At 41.5% G+C, this 17,885-nt stretch overlaps 2 protein-coding genes across 2 annotated transcripts; one reads left to right on the forward strand and one right to left on the reverse strand.

The window, feature by feature from the left end:
* Positions 1-542: 542 nt before the first annotated feature.
* On the reverse strand, positions 543-9,366 carry LOC307262407 (pyruvate dehydrogenase (acetyl-transferring) kinase isozyme 2, mitochondrial-like). The gene is made up of 11 exons (XM_080043275.1): positions 9,157-9,366; positions 8,242-8,383; positions 4,908-4,979; positions 4,587-4,774; positions 4,260-4,349; positions 3,605-3,682; positions 2,970-3,046; positions 2,674-2,772; positions 1,376-1,486; positions 1,018-1,131; positions 543-816 (listed from the first exon to the last, which is right to left on the reverse strand). The coding sequence occupies exons 1-11, from the start codon at positions 9,272-9,274 to the stop codon at positions 673-675; spliced, it is 1,233 nt and encodes a 410-aa protein (XP_079899401.1). The 5' UTR covers positions 9,275-9,366; the 3' UTR covers positions 543-672.
* A 5,464-nt stretch (positions 9,367-14,830) lies between these two features.
* LOC307262998 (uncharacterized protein) lies at positions 14,831-17,834 on the forward strand (the record flags this gene model as incomplete). Its single annotated transcript, XM_080044017.1, has 5 exons — positions 14,831-14,879; positions 15,646-15,747; positions 15,851-16,030; positions 16,698-16,823; positions 17,408-17,834. The coding sequence occupies 5 exons, from the start codon at positions 14,831-14,833 to the stop codon at positions 17,590-17,592; spliced, it is 642 nt and encodes a 213-aa protein (XP_079900143.1). The 3' UTR covers positions 17,593-17,834.
* Positions 17,835-17,885: the final 51 nt, after the last annotated feature.

Consider the following 17,885-nt stretch of genomic DNA (forward strand, 5'->3'; position numbering starts at 1 on the left):
ACAGCTAGCGAGCCGTTTGTTCTTTTTGAGTGTAAATGACAAGACAGCTGACTGCGTAACAGCTGTTAAAAGTTGAACTATTAAGTCATTTATATCTTTGTTTCAATCTTGACCACTGTTAACATTAGGCACCTGGATGTCGTTGTATTTGGGGTTAGCTTATCTGTGAAGCTAACGTTTAGCTCAAGCAGCTGTAGAAAAAAATTCTCTGCCGCGTCTTCTCACAATGGATTGTTTGTATCAGAACACTGTCAGACCTGGCTTTACTAGCACTTTGTCAACTGTTTTGCTCTCATCAATTCATATAAGACCACTTTTGAAGAACAGTTTTTTTACCCCCCAATCACAATCCCATAATTGTTCAAGAGAATGTTGTATTTCTACCACTGAATAGCATTCCATTCAGAATCAGTCACCCTTTGTTCTTCTCCTTCTATAGAACACATGTAAAGAAAGCAGGAGGAGATAACAGGAAGAGGAAGCTCGCTCCAATCAAGGAAGTTCTGAGACCATTTTAGGAAGACAGCGCTCGGCTTGACCACTTCTCCCGTCCACCTCCGGGAGCTAATACTTCTGGTCCCACGAGGGCCCCACCAGCAAGGCCCCTAACCTTTAAAAAGGCATTTTACTATCAGCCTTTACAAGTCTTTGTATCAGGAGTCATGTTTGACATCACTTGGCGGCGCGGTATATGGCCAGGTCCAGCGGCTCCTTGGAGGGAACGCACCAATCGTCTGCCTCCAAACTCAGCTTGTAGTGGCGCAGAGCCGTCTTGTTGAAAACTGGCAGCCTCTCCACAGAGTCCGTAGACAAGGCCTAGAGAGGCACATGACAGACATTAATGTAGATATTGGGTTTGTTTTCCAAATGGAAGCAAAATAGACAAAAAACTAAATTTTTTTGCCTGCAGTGTCTTGCCTTTAAGAATGAAACCCTGATTTTATTACTAAACCCAGCCATCATATATCTAGTACTAGTTGTTGCATGTGTGTGTGTGTGTATATGTGTAAATGTTACCTTCAGGTGTATGACTGCTTCAGTGCCGTAACCCTCCATAGAGTAGAGATGGATGTCTCCCTGGAAGTAGCGAGCATAGAGCCGAGAGATGGGCAGACCATAGCCAAACCCTGCCTGCACATACACACACACACACACACACACACACACATATTAGCTCATCTCGTGTATTAATATGGAGTAAGTTTACATGCACAGAAGAAAATCCATTTAGTACATCATCAGTCCGACTAACATGTTTACATGCATTTTAATAGTTCGATTTCCGTCGTAAAATAACACAATAAATCGATATTCTCTAACGTCATGTAAACGTACAGATTGTGTTTGAATATTTGTGTGTGTCTCCGTTGCTCACCAGTGGGGCTCTGTGCTTGTCTCCCATGTTGGGACTAGGAGCAGTGGAGTACATGTAGCTGAACAGACGCTCTGTCTTCCTGAAGGGGACACCACCACCTCTGTCACTCATCTGGGGGTGGGGGGGGGGGGGAGAAAGAGATGTGTAGGAGAGATTAACATCAGCAGCCATGAGCAATGTCTTTAATCTTTATGAAGAGGTGGATGTCTCAGTTTGGTGAGAACACCTTCAATTATGTAACCACGGTATCATAAAACATTGGCAGGATGACCTGGGAGACGTGTGTGTGTGTGTGTGTGTGTGTGTGTGTGTGTGTGTGTGTGTGTGTGTGTGTGTGTGTGTGTGTGTGTGTGGGTTGTGTAACTTCATTCGTAATAACCCTATTCAGTTGGCAGGCATTGGAGAGCAAAGGTAGCAGCTATCAAATAATATTACACCAAGTCCATCAGGTCTAAATACAGAGGGCGCTGCTGCAATGACGTCAATGAAAGGGTCGTGTATCTGGGCGGATGATGACTCGTTAATGATTATCAGAGCTTTATGTTAACTAGTTAAGCAGCTGAACCGAGGTGAGACGGGGGAACTAGAACAACTGGGCAAAGGGTGAAAAGGCCACATTTCCGAATGGGAACAAACAGTAAGCATTCCTTCACTCTTTTCTTCTACATAGCTCTTTTTTTAAATAGTCAGGCTTTAGTACAGGGAGGATTAGTTTTGGATTAAAGAAGGTTTTAGATTAGCCAACCTTGTTTTCTATTTTAGGGGCATTCAGATAGAACCTCTTTTGTTATGTCAACTTGTGACATGCTAGAAAGCTCAGTTTAAAGTGGAGTAATCACTTTTGGAGAACGCTTTTTTTTTGTCAAAGTCATTGAATATCTCCTCATGATCCACTACCTGTATGTACTGTGTGTGCACAAACAGAAATTCAGTGTTAACCCACACAGCCTATGCTCTGTAAACAGCATGTTGCTACGGAGGGGGGGGGGGGGGGGGGGGGTCATTTGTTTACATACTCTTTGTTTACATACTCGTTCACAGAGCCTAGGCTGTTTTTTAACACTGGATTTTTGTTCACAACGCGCACACACAGTGCAAACAGGTAGCGGATTGTGAGGAGACATTCACTGAATTTGACAGAGAGTGATTTTGACAACAAGCGTTCTCCTGAATCGCTGACACCACGTCTAATATCAAGTTAATGTCACCAACGGATTCTGGGCCGTTGCATTCACGTTGACTGAAGATGTGATGATTAAATAGTTGTAATTTCTGTATTTGTCAAAGAAGCGTCTCACCTTGACTGTCAGGTCCTCTCCACCCAGAGCGACCATGACTTCTATGGGAGGTAGGGTCCTGCTGGCCTCGTGCTCCTCGATGGTTGCTCTCATGGCGTTCTACACAAAGAAAACAGTGAACTGTGTGAGCTATTGGGACCAAAATATCACAGATTCAGGTTTATATGTACATTTGAAGGAGGTTCAGTATAGTCTACAAACCTTTAACCTTATCAAGGAGGCTTCTATACTATTGTATATAGTTTGTATATGTTTCAATTATCTCTGTCTGCAGACGATGCACTGTTATTAATTACCTTAAAGAGTTCAAAGAGCATGTGGTACAGGTGAGATGGGATGTAAGAGATATGGATGGGCTCTTTGAAGTCGTTGGCTAAGGAAGGGAACAAATGAAAAATGAGTGTCAACGCTCTAAACCGACAAGACAATATTACACTAGAACAGCCAGGTTTCGCTATTTACTAAAATATATAATTAGAAATGCCAACGGGTAAAAATGTAGCTGTGCACCTGGCCACAACTTTTCTGGTGTAATACAAGTCATAAAATAAGTTTCTTTAACCTGGGTTTTAGGTCCTCTTGTTTTACAATCAAAGTATCTTTAAGAACACTTATCACTTTTATCAGCCTTCAGTATGAGTCAGAATTTTTTTCTTCCTGAATGACTGTACATAGTTGTCAGTTCACACACTCAAAACAATGCCATTGCCTAGCAACTTGTGTACGGGTAAAAATGTACCCGGTGTGACGTTTAGAGGTATAAATGCCTGTGTTTTTAAATCACGATATATTTCATCTACAAAAAACCTTAAGGAGTGCAACACAACACAATTTTAGGAAAAGTGAAAGAGTAAGTGGGCTTCAATATTTGATTAGAACAAAGTGACACGGGTAAAATTCCCCCCAGTGGCGGTGTTTTTTTGTGTCTCACCATTCATCTCCCTCAGCTCCAGCTCCGGTGCTCCCATGTAATACTGCTCACACAGCATCTTGGCACTCTCATAGGCATCTAGACAGAGAACACAGCAAACATTACGTGACCTGTGTGCACCAGATAAAACGGACATAAAGATAAACAGATGTGACGAACACCAGGCTATCAGTGTCAACATTACGGCTGCTACAGTCAGTGTGTTGACTCTGTTCAAAACACTGGAACAGGCCCAAACTGAGCTAGCAGCACCGCCAGCTAGCTGTCCCAGTTATCTACCTACATTAGACTATGAAAATAATGGCAGTAATGGCAATGAGAAAATGACGCCTTGATGAATACTTTCTGGATGCACTTCATCTTCAAGGCATACCATTTCCAAACTGCACTATTCCCTGAGCCACTAGCTGAAAAGGTTTGACAAATTCTGTGCTACAAGCGTTTGTGGAGTTTTGAACGCTTCTGACATTTTCCATTCTCCGTGCTCCTTAAATGAATTAAAGAAAGGCTCAACAGATAGTGGGAGGATCACATTCCATGTTTGGATAAGAAGAGCAAATGGGCTCTAGAGAACACCTAGTTGATCAATCCATCCTTCAGAATAACCAAACTATTCTACATATGTGCCTCTCTCTCTCTCCAAATGTCTCCTTACCTCGTACGACCTCTGTCACCTCACACCTGGAGTCAATGCAGCCAATGGAGAAGGGGTGGGCGGGGTTTGTACTGCCGTCGAACACCAGAGCTGTATAGAGAGAAGAAATCTGTTATTACTCCTACTGCTGCTGCTAATAACTCACTCAACTACCCCTGGTAGTTATAGTAGTATTGTGTTAGACTACAAACAGTTTATGACCATATACAGTATATATATATTTCTAATCTGACTGAGTGCCTAAAAATGTAGTGTGTGTGTGTGTGTTTGTGTGTGTGTGTGTGTGTGTGTGTGTGTCTGTGTCTGTGCGTGTGTGTGTCCGCTCACTGTGCTGGTTGATGAGCATGCGTATGGAGATGCGGCTGGTGTAGAAGCGGTCCAGGAAGTACTGGATGTTGTGGTCGGTGACGGCGTCCTGCTGTCCGTAGGCGTCTTTGTACTCGGTGACTCCCTGGGCCATGGTGGGCACCACGTCATTGTGACGGTTCCTTATGGACTCCAACACCTCCGCAAAGCTGGGGAGAAGGAGGGAGGGAGAGGGAGAGGGAGAGGGGGGGGTTAGAAGGAGGTGAAAGTATCGCTATCCTGAGCACACCTGTTCTGTTCTGCTCTTCTTTGATTGGTCTCTTTCAGATGTGTTACACTCACGTCTGCAGGACTCTGTGGTCGTCCGGGTTCTTGTCCAGAAAGTCCAGGATCTCCATCAGGCTCTGGCTGTACCTGAGAGAACACACACACATCACTTATTATTACAGCGCTGTTTTAGTATTATTGATATGATGCTATATTCATAGATAACACTTTTCTGATTTCAATATTTGTACATATTAAATATCTAATATACTCCAGTGATTGTGTAATAATGTTTGTACTCTCTTACTTATTTCCTTCTTATATATTGTATTGTTAGATTTTTATTGTTGGTTAAACCTTGTGGCCTTAAGCACATTTTGTTTACACTCGATTCTCATATGTGAGTTTCTATTCTTAATTGCACACACACACGCGCGCGCACGCGCACACGCACACGCACACACTCTGTAAATTTCACTGGGCGAGCCAGACAAACAGAGAGAGCGAGGAGGAGAAGGTACACACAGCCATCCATCAGTCCACTCATATAGTTTGCATGTGACTGAGATGAGCTGCAGTTTCTTATTAGATACACTGATGTTCAGTTAGTACAGATTCGCTCTTTAAATCACATGTGTTCTCCCGTGCATGTGCCAAACAGTATGCTGCTCATTCTCTCTAAATTGACAGAGTTTACCATATTACAGCAGTCACAACACTTCAGTGTAACCCATACACTTTGTGGCTCCATCTCAAGTTTGTGCTTTATAAATAATGTAATCTTAACACATTTAGCCTGAGTTTGTGCCTATCATTTACCATTACATTCAAGTCACAGAGCTGATGATACACCTGCTGATCCTCCAAACATCTAGAAGGTGGTCAAACAACTGGGACAAAGTTCAGTCCCCCTCCCTCCCTCACTCCTGCTCTGTAATGTAATCTCTGATAATATCCCGTGCCCAGTGCCCACATTGTCAGCCTGCAATCTTTGCAACTTCTTTGAAATGAGGTCACAACTCGGAAAGAAAGTTTTTGGTAGTGTTTCAAACGTGTGAAGGGTCACACAACTGTCTGCTCTGAAACAGCGGAGTGTGGGAGGCTGTGCTAGGACTGAAAACATGACCATCTCAGAGAGAAGGAGAGTCACATGCACTTGTGTTACTATGTTCAAAGCAAAATCGGTTACTTTGAATGTGACTTGGTACGTTTTCCAAACATCCAGAAGGTGGTCAAACAAAGACATACACTTATCTCCTTACCAACATCTTAAATATTAGTATTGGTTCTATTGGAATATGTTGGTATTTCTTGCCAATGTTTCATAGTCTCCTATGAAATAGCATTTTTCATCCAAGTAAATGGCAATTCTCAATATATATTTTGTATTCTAAACATCACAACCATCTCTATGTTGATGTCAATGTGTGGAGGTTCAGATTTGAGTCCACTAAGGATTTGCTGGTTTGTATTAATGACATGGAGATGCACCCTTTGATGAGGTGAAATAAAAAGATGATATTGTGTAAAGAAATATACAATGAATATTTGACTGTGTAATGTATTTGGTGTGTTCTTAAAAGGAAGAATCCTCCAGGTTAAATAGAGTTTGCGTTGTATCAGTTCCCTGTTTGATGATGGGCCATGTCAGCAGACCTGAGGGTCATCTGATTCAGAGAGGGATACCACACACTTCATCATAAGGGTTCCATAAATACACACATTTCCATCCTAGTGCCCTTTAGCCTACTAATCTCATCTAGTATTTTCCATGACATTAAAGGTGCACTATACAGTTTCAAGGGAGGGGGATTTTTTTTTCCATTTGCAGAGCCTGCAGTTAGTTTACAAAAAATATTTTCTCTCCATATTATTCTAAGTATAGAGAAAGCTATTGAAAAGTAATTAATTTTGAGGCACATGGAATCAAATGTTAGATTTGTTTGTGGACAAAACTGTGGGCCCTGCTGCTGTAAACAATAACAGTGAAAAAGTAACTTTTTCTGGTCGTTTTCTATCTTTAAACAATGTTCCAGAGATCCAATTTTCCTGTGTGGAAAGTTGGTTTATTCACTTATGAGAATATACCTTAGAAAATGTTCACTTCTCCGACACACCCAAAGTTACCAAGTGCACCTTTAAAAATCTATATTACTACTGTAGTTATGTTTTCCCCCAAAAAAGAAGAGGAGGAACAAACCTAACCACCAAGGTGAAAAAAACATTTTCTTTGAGAAATTCCTAGAAAGTTCCTGGAGAAAAGAATTGCAGCGTGCTGTCAGGAGATTGCAAAACACAGACGCAATCTGGCCAAAACAAGTGCAAAGAAAACCACTGTATATACAGTATGTTGATGTTGTTTAAACAAGTAGCAAGTTATATACTGTGAGTTGATGTGGCAAGTCACTGACAATGAGGTCAAAGGTCAATCTTTCAGTATCTTTCATACTTGGTGCATTGTTTCAGATGACACTTGGAAGTGTGACTGTGTTTATGAGTGTGTCAATGAGCGGTTAGTCAGGCTGTTGTTTTGAACACGCTGTCCACTTCAGCTGCAACAACACGCGGGCAGAAGGAGGAAGGTAGGGCGAAGTGGAGGAACTGGGACAAAGTTCAGTCCCCCTCCCTCCCTCCCTCCCTACTGCTCTGTAATGTAATCTCTGATAATATCCCGTGCCCACATTGTCAGCCTGCTATTCATATTAATCTTTGCAACTCTTTGAAACGAGGGCACAACTCGGAAAGAAAGTTTTTGGTAGTGTTTCAAACGTGTGAAGGGTCACATAACTGTCTGCTCTCAAACAGCGGAGTGTGGGAGGCTGTGCTAGGAGAGAAAACAGGACCATCTCAGAGAGGAATAATCCTTTACTTTGAATGTGACTTAGTGCGTGTTTTGAGGACATATTGTACTCAGCACAGTAGACCAAAACAAAACATGAGGGCACCTTTAAAAAGGTGGAGACAGTGCATTTTGAGAATGCTTGTTGCCAAAATTACTTTGTCATATTCACCGATTGTGGAGATATTCACTGATTTTGAAAAAAAATATAAAGGATTTTGACAACAAGCGTTCTCCAGAATCACTGATTACCTGGATGCCTACTACATCCGGTGGAAAAAATGTTTGGGTGTTGAAATCAGCATGCTATTTGGCCGATTCTGACCCACAATCCAGTGTGCACCGGAAGTGACGCCACATCGACGGAGCTCTCCGTATGAAAACAACCAGGGACGAGAGGGATATATATATGCAAGAGGCAAGATCAAGGCGCAATGTTATGATGAAATAAATAAGTAAAAGTATGTCCCAATTGTGTGCCTACTACATGTCCCAATTGTGTGCCTACTACATGCGAACTAGATTATTCTTATGTTCAGCTGCAGTATATAGCACAGAAACGCAGCTTACCAGCTCTGGACCAGGTGTACGGAGGGCGTGCCCAGCAGTCTGTCTGGTAGCAGGTTGATCTCCTTCATGATGTTAGACAGACGGACAGGAAGCTCCTGACGCAGGAAACCAAACGAGGTGCGTTCACAGGCATTGGTGGTACCTTGGACAATACAACAGAATGGAAAAGGTTACGAGAAGAATTCCCAAACAAAAAATTAAATGACTACAATCAAGGTCTCAATCAGCAAATTGAAAAGTGTCTCAGTTTGATATACAGCTATGGGAATTGCAGTTAAAAGGGGAAAAGGGGGTTGTTTTGTAGAACATTTTTATCCTCAACAGCTAACTCTATTCACTGATAAAAATCTGCGGGATGTGTTGGAGAGCCTTACAAGGACATGTTAGTGGATCAAGGTTAAAGAGTGACCTCATTTAATACTGTAATTACTGAGGGGATTTTTTTTTTTTTTTACAGGCATGGACCAATATAAAAGAAGACAGACTTTGCAAAAGTATGTGATGGGAGGTGGACCTTTGGTTTCTAATTTGTATCTTCCTCTTGACTCAAAAACACAGCAACACCGTCCCATCAACATGTCAAAATTATATAACTATTAAACTAGTACAACTTAATTAATCGTATGCCACAGTTTAAAGCTTAGGCTACCCATAATGAGCACCACTAACTCAAGTAGCCAAGCATAACAAAGTGCACCTTTATAAACCAGGCTGCAGGTTGCAGGTGAAAGTTGCCTTTTAGATGTACCTGTTAAGTGAACTATTAGTCATAGCCTATTACAAGGGAGGCTTGAATTAAATAAATAAATACGCTTCCCTGCTCTACCATAAGTCAGACTGCCATACCTTTAGCCTAGACCTACATATGAAAAACTAAAATAAAAAGGATAAATATGGCTACAAAATACAACTCACCGAAATCCAAGAACTGCTTCATCGACAAAGGAGAAGGCGAGAACTTGGCGAAATGGTCGATGTGTTTAGGCACGTTGGCCAGCGCTGCAGTCTTCATCAGAGAGCGGACAAACTTCATTTTAACTGACCAAAAATCAATTTACAAAACAAAAGACAAGAACGTATGCGGTGGAATATGGCGAAAAGGAGTTCAGGAGTCAGTAGCGATACTAGTTCAGTGGAGTAGCACAGGCAGATGTAGAGGGATACAGTCTGCAGCTGGAGCTCATGACAGCCACTTAAGAGACGGCCTCAGCCAATAGGAGAACGCGGTGGGCAGCAGTCAGCGAATGGGATTCCAGGAATTCTTCTTTGGACTGTATGGAAGATAGTAAACAAGGGGGCGTACGTGTGCGTGCGTGATCGGTCGATCACAACGTGTCTTTTACATAACTTTCCCCACGGTCTGAAAAACAACCTGCATAACTGTCTGTGTGCCAGGGAGGGGCGTCATGGAAGCCAAAATAATTCCGGGGAGCACAACAAGAGAAGGTAATGGAGATCCATAGGGGAGTCCTCTGAAATATCAGGTTTTAAAATCATTATTGAAAAAAATTATGCAAATTTTAAAGGAGCTTGCATTCCAGAAGTTTTAAAGAACTTCCAGCGAATTCCAGGCATTATTAGCTCTGAAAAAACACAATTATATAAAGATAACTTTAATTCTCTAACAAATTAATTGACAATTAGCATTAAGAAATTGTCAGACTTGCCCATGCGGTTAAATTGAAAGACAAATCTTTTTTAAATGATATGGTTACATACATCTCTCTTTCCCTTCCAAACAATACCTGTAATCCCTCCAAAACAATTATTCACACAACTTAACTCTAGAGTCTTTCCTACCTTGTTTTTCTGGTCTAATAAACGAGGTAGGACTTTTTGCAAAATGAAAGAAAATGTTTTGGTGTGTTTCTGTGTACTTGTAAAATATATTTGTTTGTCTCAACGTGTATAGCTCTGATGACTGAGTGGACCCCATACTTCACTACCGTACAGCACGACGGGCTGGAAGACACTATCATATATTTTAAGTCACAATTTTATTGGAATTTGGAAATTATGACATTTTCTCTTAATTGCATTTAGAGCGCTTCAAGTTTTTTCTTTTAGTGCCTTTTCATACCTACGGTATAACTCGTGCTATGTTCAATGATATAATTATTTTTTGGTACATTATATTGGTGTTTTTTCTCCTGACACCTGGGGCGTATTTGAAAGATCATGACCTTGGTTTTCCTCATACTTACTGCCCGATGATTCAACAGCTACTTACAGTCACTGACCAGCAGGTGGCAGTAATAGCAAATGTATGAAATACCAGCCCATTTCAACTGTAACGCAGTGTTTTCGCCTTTTATATAGGCTACTATCTATGCTTTTGACTCACCAAAAGTTGACGACAACAACAGCTTATTGTATGACAAGAAGAGACCATTTCAACAGTCATTCACTTTCAGAACTACAATATCAACTTCAGCAAATCATTTCTAAACATATAAGATTAGAGACTGAGCTTTATAAATATAGGAACATGAAATACCAGACCAAGATGAACAAAACTGTTTGAATGTGAACGCAACCAGTTTTTTCGATTGTTATTACTATATATGTGGCTGTGCACAAGATAAGCTGTTCTTCCTGGGTTTCCACAAGAAACAGATATGAATCCAAAACAATGCAAAACAAATTCCAGGAAATGATCAAACAAACAAAAAAGGGATTACTTGGCAGCCACAAGAGCATCATGCATCAATGAGAGACACATTTGGTATTCCTCACATCCAGTCTGTTTCTAAGTATTTTCTTAGTGGCAGTCATGGCAGAAAAAACTGCCTTGGCACAATTATGAAGTCGAGAAGGGTAGCAGGGTCTTCAGTGCAATGCTGCTGATCTCAATGTTGATTGAAAGAAGGTTTTCAGGCCTCCGTCATTCTATTTTTTTTTGTGTTAAATTTTTTTTCTTGTTGCTTGGAGATCAATATTTTACATAGAAGTGATCACTGAGAGGGATTATTTTGGTGTGAAAATGATTTTTTTCATTCAAATGTTACATAGTGTGCCTTCAAACAAAAAAGACATACAAGGACTGTACAAGATCACAGGGATCTCTTTTCAATATTGTGCTGAGAGGATGATGATACAGGCAGCAAGGCGGTCACTGTCAGATGACCAGTGGGTGGGGGTGTGGAATGAGACACAGTGACGCTACCGTTGCAAATACATCGGTAAGAGCTGCAAATACATAAATAAACAAATACCAGCGTGGATAAGAATAAGGGTGCGGTCACGTTTGTCTTCATGCACGCTAGGTTTAGGGGGAGAGAGTGGCTTGGCACTGGTGAACCAACCTGTGTGGACTGCATGTTATAGGGTAAGAAGCTGATTGAGAGATGGTGTGCTCAGGGCTGATAGAGAGTAGTGTGCTCCTTTCTGGCCCTGGCCCATGGGTGTGGCCTTTGCAGAGTGGACTGCATAGCTAGTGCTGGGACTTTTTTTATATAAGGAAAAAAAATGTGTGCAGTGCTTTTAATATATTTTTTTCAACATAATCTAATCCTGCTGCTTTTCCAGAACATTTTAAAAGCCTTCTTAATTTCTTGTCAAGTAAAACAAGCATTTAAAACACCACTGTCAAATACAGTATGTCTGTCACATTTATCTTCTTGGAACTCATTAATAAAAAGGGTATCCCTGTCAGGTAATCTTTTAAAGTGATCATGGACGTATTCAGTAGAAATTGGACAATATTAGCGGATTTAGATTTTTTCCTTAAGCTTTTTCCAGTAAAACTTTGGATTCTCAGACTTCATGCTAGTACAGCTCACGGACAGTACAGACAGGTTGCAGATTGTGAGTTAATATTCACGGATTTTGACCAAAAAAATATTTCGACAACAAGCGTTCTCCCGAATCGCTGACGCCACCTTTTAATTGAAACAACTAACACACAGCCTGAAATGAAAGTAAGTTCAATTCCCTCAGCACCCAACTCTCCTTTTGATGTTTAAAGTATTGGAAATATTTACTTGTAAGAAATGTGAATGTGGATGGTTTGACAGAATGTCAGAATGGAATGCAGTTTCACCAGCTGGCTGCATCACAGCTGTGGCTTATCATTATCATTGACTCTCTTGATAAGGGATACTGTTACGTATGTTTGTACTCTGTCTCCAGGTCTCCTACTGTTTTTTTGTTCAAGATGATTAATGTGATTTCAACTTTTGACTCATTCATATCTTGCGTGATCTGCTCATCTAGACTCTCCAGTGTTTCCTCCTTTAGTTAAACAACAGACTGGCTACCCTGATGGTCAACGTCACAGAATGTAGTGTAGGCAAACAAATCTGACAGTCTAAATTTCGTCAAAATGTTGTATGGCATCTCAGACACTGCATCAGTTGTCCTCAGATATAACACTCTACATGGGAGAAAAACAAGCATGTAGCCCGTTAATCTTGGTTTGTTGTGTTTCCTGTTTTATTTGAAAACACTTACATATCTTCCTGGTCTCCTTCTCTCTCACTCATCCCCCACTTCATCCCCCATCAGCTTGTCTATATACTGTATATAATGTGAGTTAGCGTCATTTGTTCACTGCCAGTCTTTGTTCCACCTCAGTGCGTTTATTGCTTTCAAATGTAATTTTCTCAGTCTTTTATTTTCAGTTAAAAGGACTTGAACTTAAACTTTTACTCTGCCTTTGACTCTGTGCAAGCCAAGAAGTGTCAAATGCATTTGTGACACACAATGCTCATGTTTGGTTGATCTGCCCTACATTTGTCTGGCTTGTGTGTCCCTATGAACTTGAGGGCTGCATTGTCTGGAACCCGATGCACCTGGTAGGGTCTCCCATGGCTAAATGGTCTCAGTTGATGGGACAGACTGGTTCAAAAAAACACTACATGGATCATCAAGGATGAGGAAGTGAGACCCTGCCCGGGTGATGGAGACTTCTGGAGGGGTGTGATTGGGAGGAACTGACCCCCTGAACTAAAACTGAGTGGGTGTATGTTATGAAGACTTCTGTGCTAGTCATGGCATGTTCAGACATAAGGATGCTCAGAAGTGTACGTGGTACTAGAGCACCCTAGACCGAAGATCGATTTTGTGATTGTATCGTCGATCTGAGGCAGCATGTTTTGGACACTTGGGTGAAGAGCGGGGTAGAGCTGTGAACCTTCTGGTGCTGAGTTGGGTCATTGGGTGGTAGGAGACTCTGGACAGACCTACGGACATGTGGGCTGGGTAATGACCGAAATAACTAGATCTCAGGTACAAGCAGCCTAGATAGGTTTCTTTCTGGAGGGTCGCTGGCATCTCCCTTATAGTGAGGAGCTCAATCATCCATGAGAGACTAGAGCAGCTGCTCTTTTGTGTTGAAAGTAGCCTGTTAAAGTGGATCGGGCATCTGGTATAGGTTTCCCCCTGGACCCCTCTCTACAGAGGTGTACCAGGAACATAAAGCTGGGAGGAGGCCCTGGGAAGCATCTCCACACTGGCCTGGGAACAATTTGGGATCCCCCAGACAGAGCTTGTTAATGTGGCTCGGAAAAGCCCGGATAATTGAAGATGAGTGAGTACAATTGTATAAACTCAAATGTATAATAATTGTAAAATGTTTACATCAGTGTTCTTGATCATTTCAACGTTCAGGACCAGATGAGTAGCTTGGGGAATCCATTGATGCTTCAAATTGAAAGGACCCAATTGAGTATTGACATCTGATTAGGATGCTTCTAGAGGCGATCCTAATCCTAAATCCAATTTGAAGTAGGAATTACTTTGGAAGATTAGGTGGGAATTACAACTGCACTACCTTGCTTAGCCTACTGCTTTGTAGCCACAAGCAGTGTGTGCTAACCAGGTACACCCAAGCAATACATGTCTGTGCCGAGTCAGTCTGGAATTAGTAAGCATCTGTACCAGAACAATTATGAATGTGACCTTAAACCCCCTGCACTGTTTGAAAACATTGAGACAAAAAGCTTATCAAGGAATCCTGACTGAAACTCATTTACTATGAGGATATGAACCTCCATCAATAGATAAAAGCCAAAAGCGTGATGGGTATGTGCACACCACAGGCACGGCATCCCTGCTGCAAGATCCTATCTGCTTCAGACAGGTCCATCAGTTGATCTCTAAATCTCATATATTGTGCACTTGTTCTCAAAGGTTATGGAACTAATAATACGGAAATCAAGAAGAAGAGCAGAAAAATATAGGTTGTTAAGGAACACCTTGCTTGTCCATTGACTTTCTTTCAGAGAAACCTCATTTCTAGACGACTACAGTAGCACTGGCTGCCTCTTCACTAACATGTAGAATGGCTATAGCTCATCGGCCCGAGAGACAGAAGAGTAGTAGAAACCTTAATGATCAGATAAACAGCAGTTAGACTGGTTCCACAGCTGACTGAGTTCACGTCAGCATCAGAGTTAACCTGTCACCAAGGGAATATACCATTCTGACTTCCTGGTGGATAAGAAAGAAACGATAAGGATATTTTTTTGCTTCTTGACCTTTCAGGGAATGTCTTGTCCACCTGTCATAGAGGAGAGAACCGTAGGCCTATATAAGTACTGCAGTGATTCTGCATCCATACGCCAAACAGCCACCACCTACATCCAACATGAAGCTGCTGTTGATTGTCTGTCTAACCTGCGCTCTCCTCAACACAGGTAACTTACTTTCTCTCAGCATCAGACAGGTCTGCTACTTACATGCAAACGTATGCACCGATACAGAAACGCACTGTTACATTGTTCTGTATTTATTCAAAATACTTAAAATATTAATTTATGCCAAATATTCATATTTTTTTGGTTATCTGTTTATGTATATTATTATTGCTATTGTTATTATTATATCTGGGTGTTTTTGTTGACCAGGAAAAAATTCGGAATGGGTTGGCCAATTTTTTTTTTTATGATTGATGGTCATATTGCTAATGTGAACTGTTTTGGCTGTTCAACTTCACCAATGGCCAATAGCATGTTGTGAACTGTATTCCATTAGATGGGTCAGTTAAATTCCTGGGGTATGGATCGATCCAATGCTAAATTACACACAGCAAATGTAATGTAAGATAAAACGGTTTGGCAATCCTCAGTGGACAATGTAAAGTGTTGAAGTATATATTGTAGCTACACATGAAGAAAACCAGCTCAAACTCCTTGTACCTTCATGTCATGCGCCTGATACATTCAAGGAATGAATGAATAAACATAAAATGTTTTTGATTTGATTGATTTTGGTGGAGAGAGTCATCATTTGAACTGTTTGACTATGTGGCACTCTACAGTATGAGTGATAGAGAGAAAGCCAAATTAAGCCCCAAATGTTCTACATGTTATTTTGGTGCTCTGACCTCCTTCTTGTGCACTGTGTGTAAGGTAACATAATAGAATACTGTAAATTATGATTGTTATTTCTTTCAAATTTCAGCTGAGTCGCTTCGCTGCCACGTGTGTACCGACTCATCATGTACCAACACCACCTCAGTCCTTTGTCCTACTGCGAGTAATGCCTGCAGAACTGGCACAATAGGTTGGTGCCAGCATATACAATGCTTTTAAATCATCCTCAATATTAATGTTATAGGCAACATGATGGAATTATTTAACCCATTCCTTTCCTTCCTTGCTGCTAGTGAGGCAGACAGGTACATCCCTTAGTGTTACGACGGTGGAAAGGGACTGTTCTTCACTGTCGGCCTGCCTCACTCCTGCGACCATTGAGACGGAATTTTCTGTGAACCGAGGTTTCACCAGAGAAGCCCACACTCAGATTTGCTGCGTTACCGACAATTGCAACTTCCAGGTCCTGGCCGGTAAGATTCACGACTACTTTTATATAGGAACATAAAGCAGTCTGTTACCCTCAGTAAAGCCTTTTGCACATGTCAAATCTGAATTCTCACTATTTGTTTTTAAGGTAGTGAGTGTTGAGTAGGGAAATACATTTCTTTCTTTATTTGATTGATACTACTTTCATGTTTGTGTGTTAAGTACGAAGTTGGCGTCAGGAAGAGGTTAGCCTAGGTTAGCATGAAGACTGAAAACAGTTAGCCTGACTCCAATAATAAAAAAACAAAACAAATGAATTTACAAATAAGTGTCTTGTCTACCTTTTTGGTATCAGTAAATGCTTTGGGGCTTGAACGGACCCAGACTTGTTGTTTTCCACTGCTTTTAGTAAACACTCAAAAACTGAAATATAAAAGGGCAGCAACATCTTACACTCTCCGGTGTTTTTCTTCTCACGTTTCTCTTTAGAAGACTCCATCAAAGCTACTTGTTTAGTGAGAAAATAATCATACTATTTGACCAATTGTTCAGTCACCAGTGGGGACAGCGCCAATGCTAATTGCTAGCTACTGAGTGTGCCAGTGATAATAATTCAGTCAAGTGAGTTCAGCTTGAGGATTGCTGTTAAAGATTCATTCATACATGCTTTAAAGACTGTCTTACCATTCTATTTCCTTGCCTTGTGTTCAGTTCCCAATACTCAACAGAATGGGAAGATTTGTCCTGCGTGTTCAAGCTCAGTTGACGCCCTGGCGGGAAACTGCACATCCTCTGTGAACTGTGATGGAAACGAGAACAGCTGCTTCGACGGCACAAGTGAGTTCCTGCATATTTTTTTATTATATATATAATAATATATATCATATTATTTTTTTTCATTTTTAAGTGCTTAATGACAGTGCAGAGAGACAGAGATGAAATGGGGCAGAGATGGGAATGACATGCAGAGAAACACCACGGGCCGGATTCTAACCCGGGTCTGCTGCGACGAGGACTGAGCCTCTATGGGAGCGTTCTAACTACTACACCACGAGCGCCCCCCCCCCCCCCCCCCCCCAGACATGTGACATAAGGTCTAGAGGTCAAAACAGCAAACTTGATGGATCATCAACTTGATGGACACTTTTCATACACAATGTTTACATTTTTATCTAGAATTTTTTCTAGATGTAGTTACTTAACACCTATGTCCGACAGGTCAACATGCCCCTTACAGTTGTACAAATGGGCAGAGGTCATTCATCCAGGTTAGCTTAGCTCAAACACTGGTAGCCAGTCAAAAAAACTAAACAACCTAACCTTCAACTGGTTAAGCAAGAGATTTAAATATGTTGAACTGCTCCTGAAGTCATTCTATTTCTAAAGCGTTCTCCTTCTTTGTCTGGTCCTTTCTTCTGTAGCTACATTCAGATCGGCGACGATGGTGCAGCGGGGCTGTATGTCCAGGTACCTGTGTACCCTGCCTGCGGACCAGGAAGCTTTGTTAGGTGAAAACACATCGATCACGTGTGGAGCCCCGTGGAGTGTTAGTATCAGCGGCCTGCTGCTTAGCGCTGCCCTGACAGCACACAAGGTTCTAGCTTAGACAGTAGCTTAGATAATGACTATGTCCAGGACCCATGCAGACACAGCTGCTCGTTTATTATGCACCACAATGACACAAGTACTCAATCTAAGGACATCTCAAGTGACACCCACATACACACGGATAAGAATCATGCACACACACGACAAGGCACCACAATACGCACATACAGATGTAATCAAACAAGAGATACAGTCACAGACATTCAGGCACACGGAATGGAACAATGACAGTACGTGTTGAAGGTCACACACACACACACACGCACAAAGCTATGAGCATGCGCACGCACA

Source organism: Ammodytes marinus (genome assembly GCF_949987685.1).
Source record: "Ammodytes marinus genome assembly, chromosome: 16".
Lineage (NCBI taxonomy): Eukaryota > Metazoa > Chordata > Actinopteri > Uranoscopiformes > Ammodytidae > Ammodytes > Ammodytes marinus.

Excerpts from the sequence above, each read along its gene's own strand:
- LOC307262407 (XM_080043275.1), bottom strand. The coding sequence starts at position 9,274 with ATGAAGTTTGTCCGCTCTCTGATGAAGACTGCAGCGCTGGCCAACGTG. Across the intron at positions 4,775-4,907 it reads GACCACAGAGTCCTGCAGAC|CTTTGCGGAGGTGTTGGAGT; the intron begins GTGAGTGTAACA and ends CCTTCTCCCCAG. Across the intron at positions 1,487-2,673 it reads GAGAGGACCTGACAGTCAAG|ATGAGTGACAGAGGTGGTGG; the intron begins GTGAGACGCTTC and ends CCCCACCCCCAG.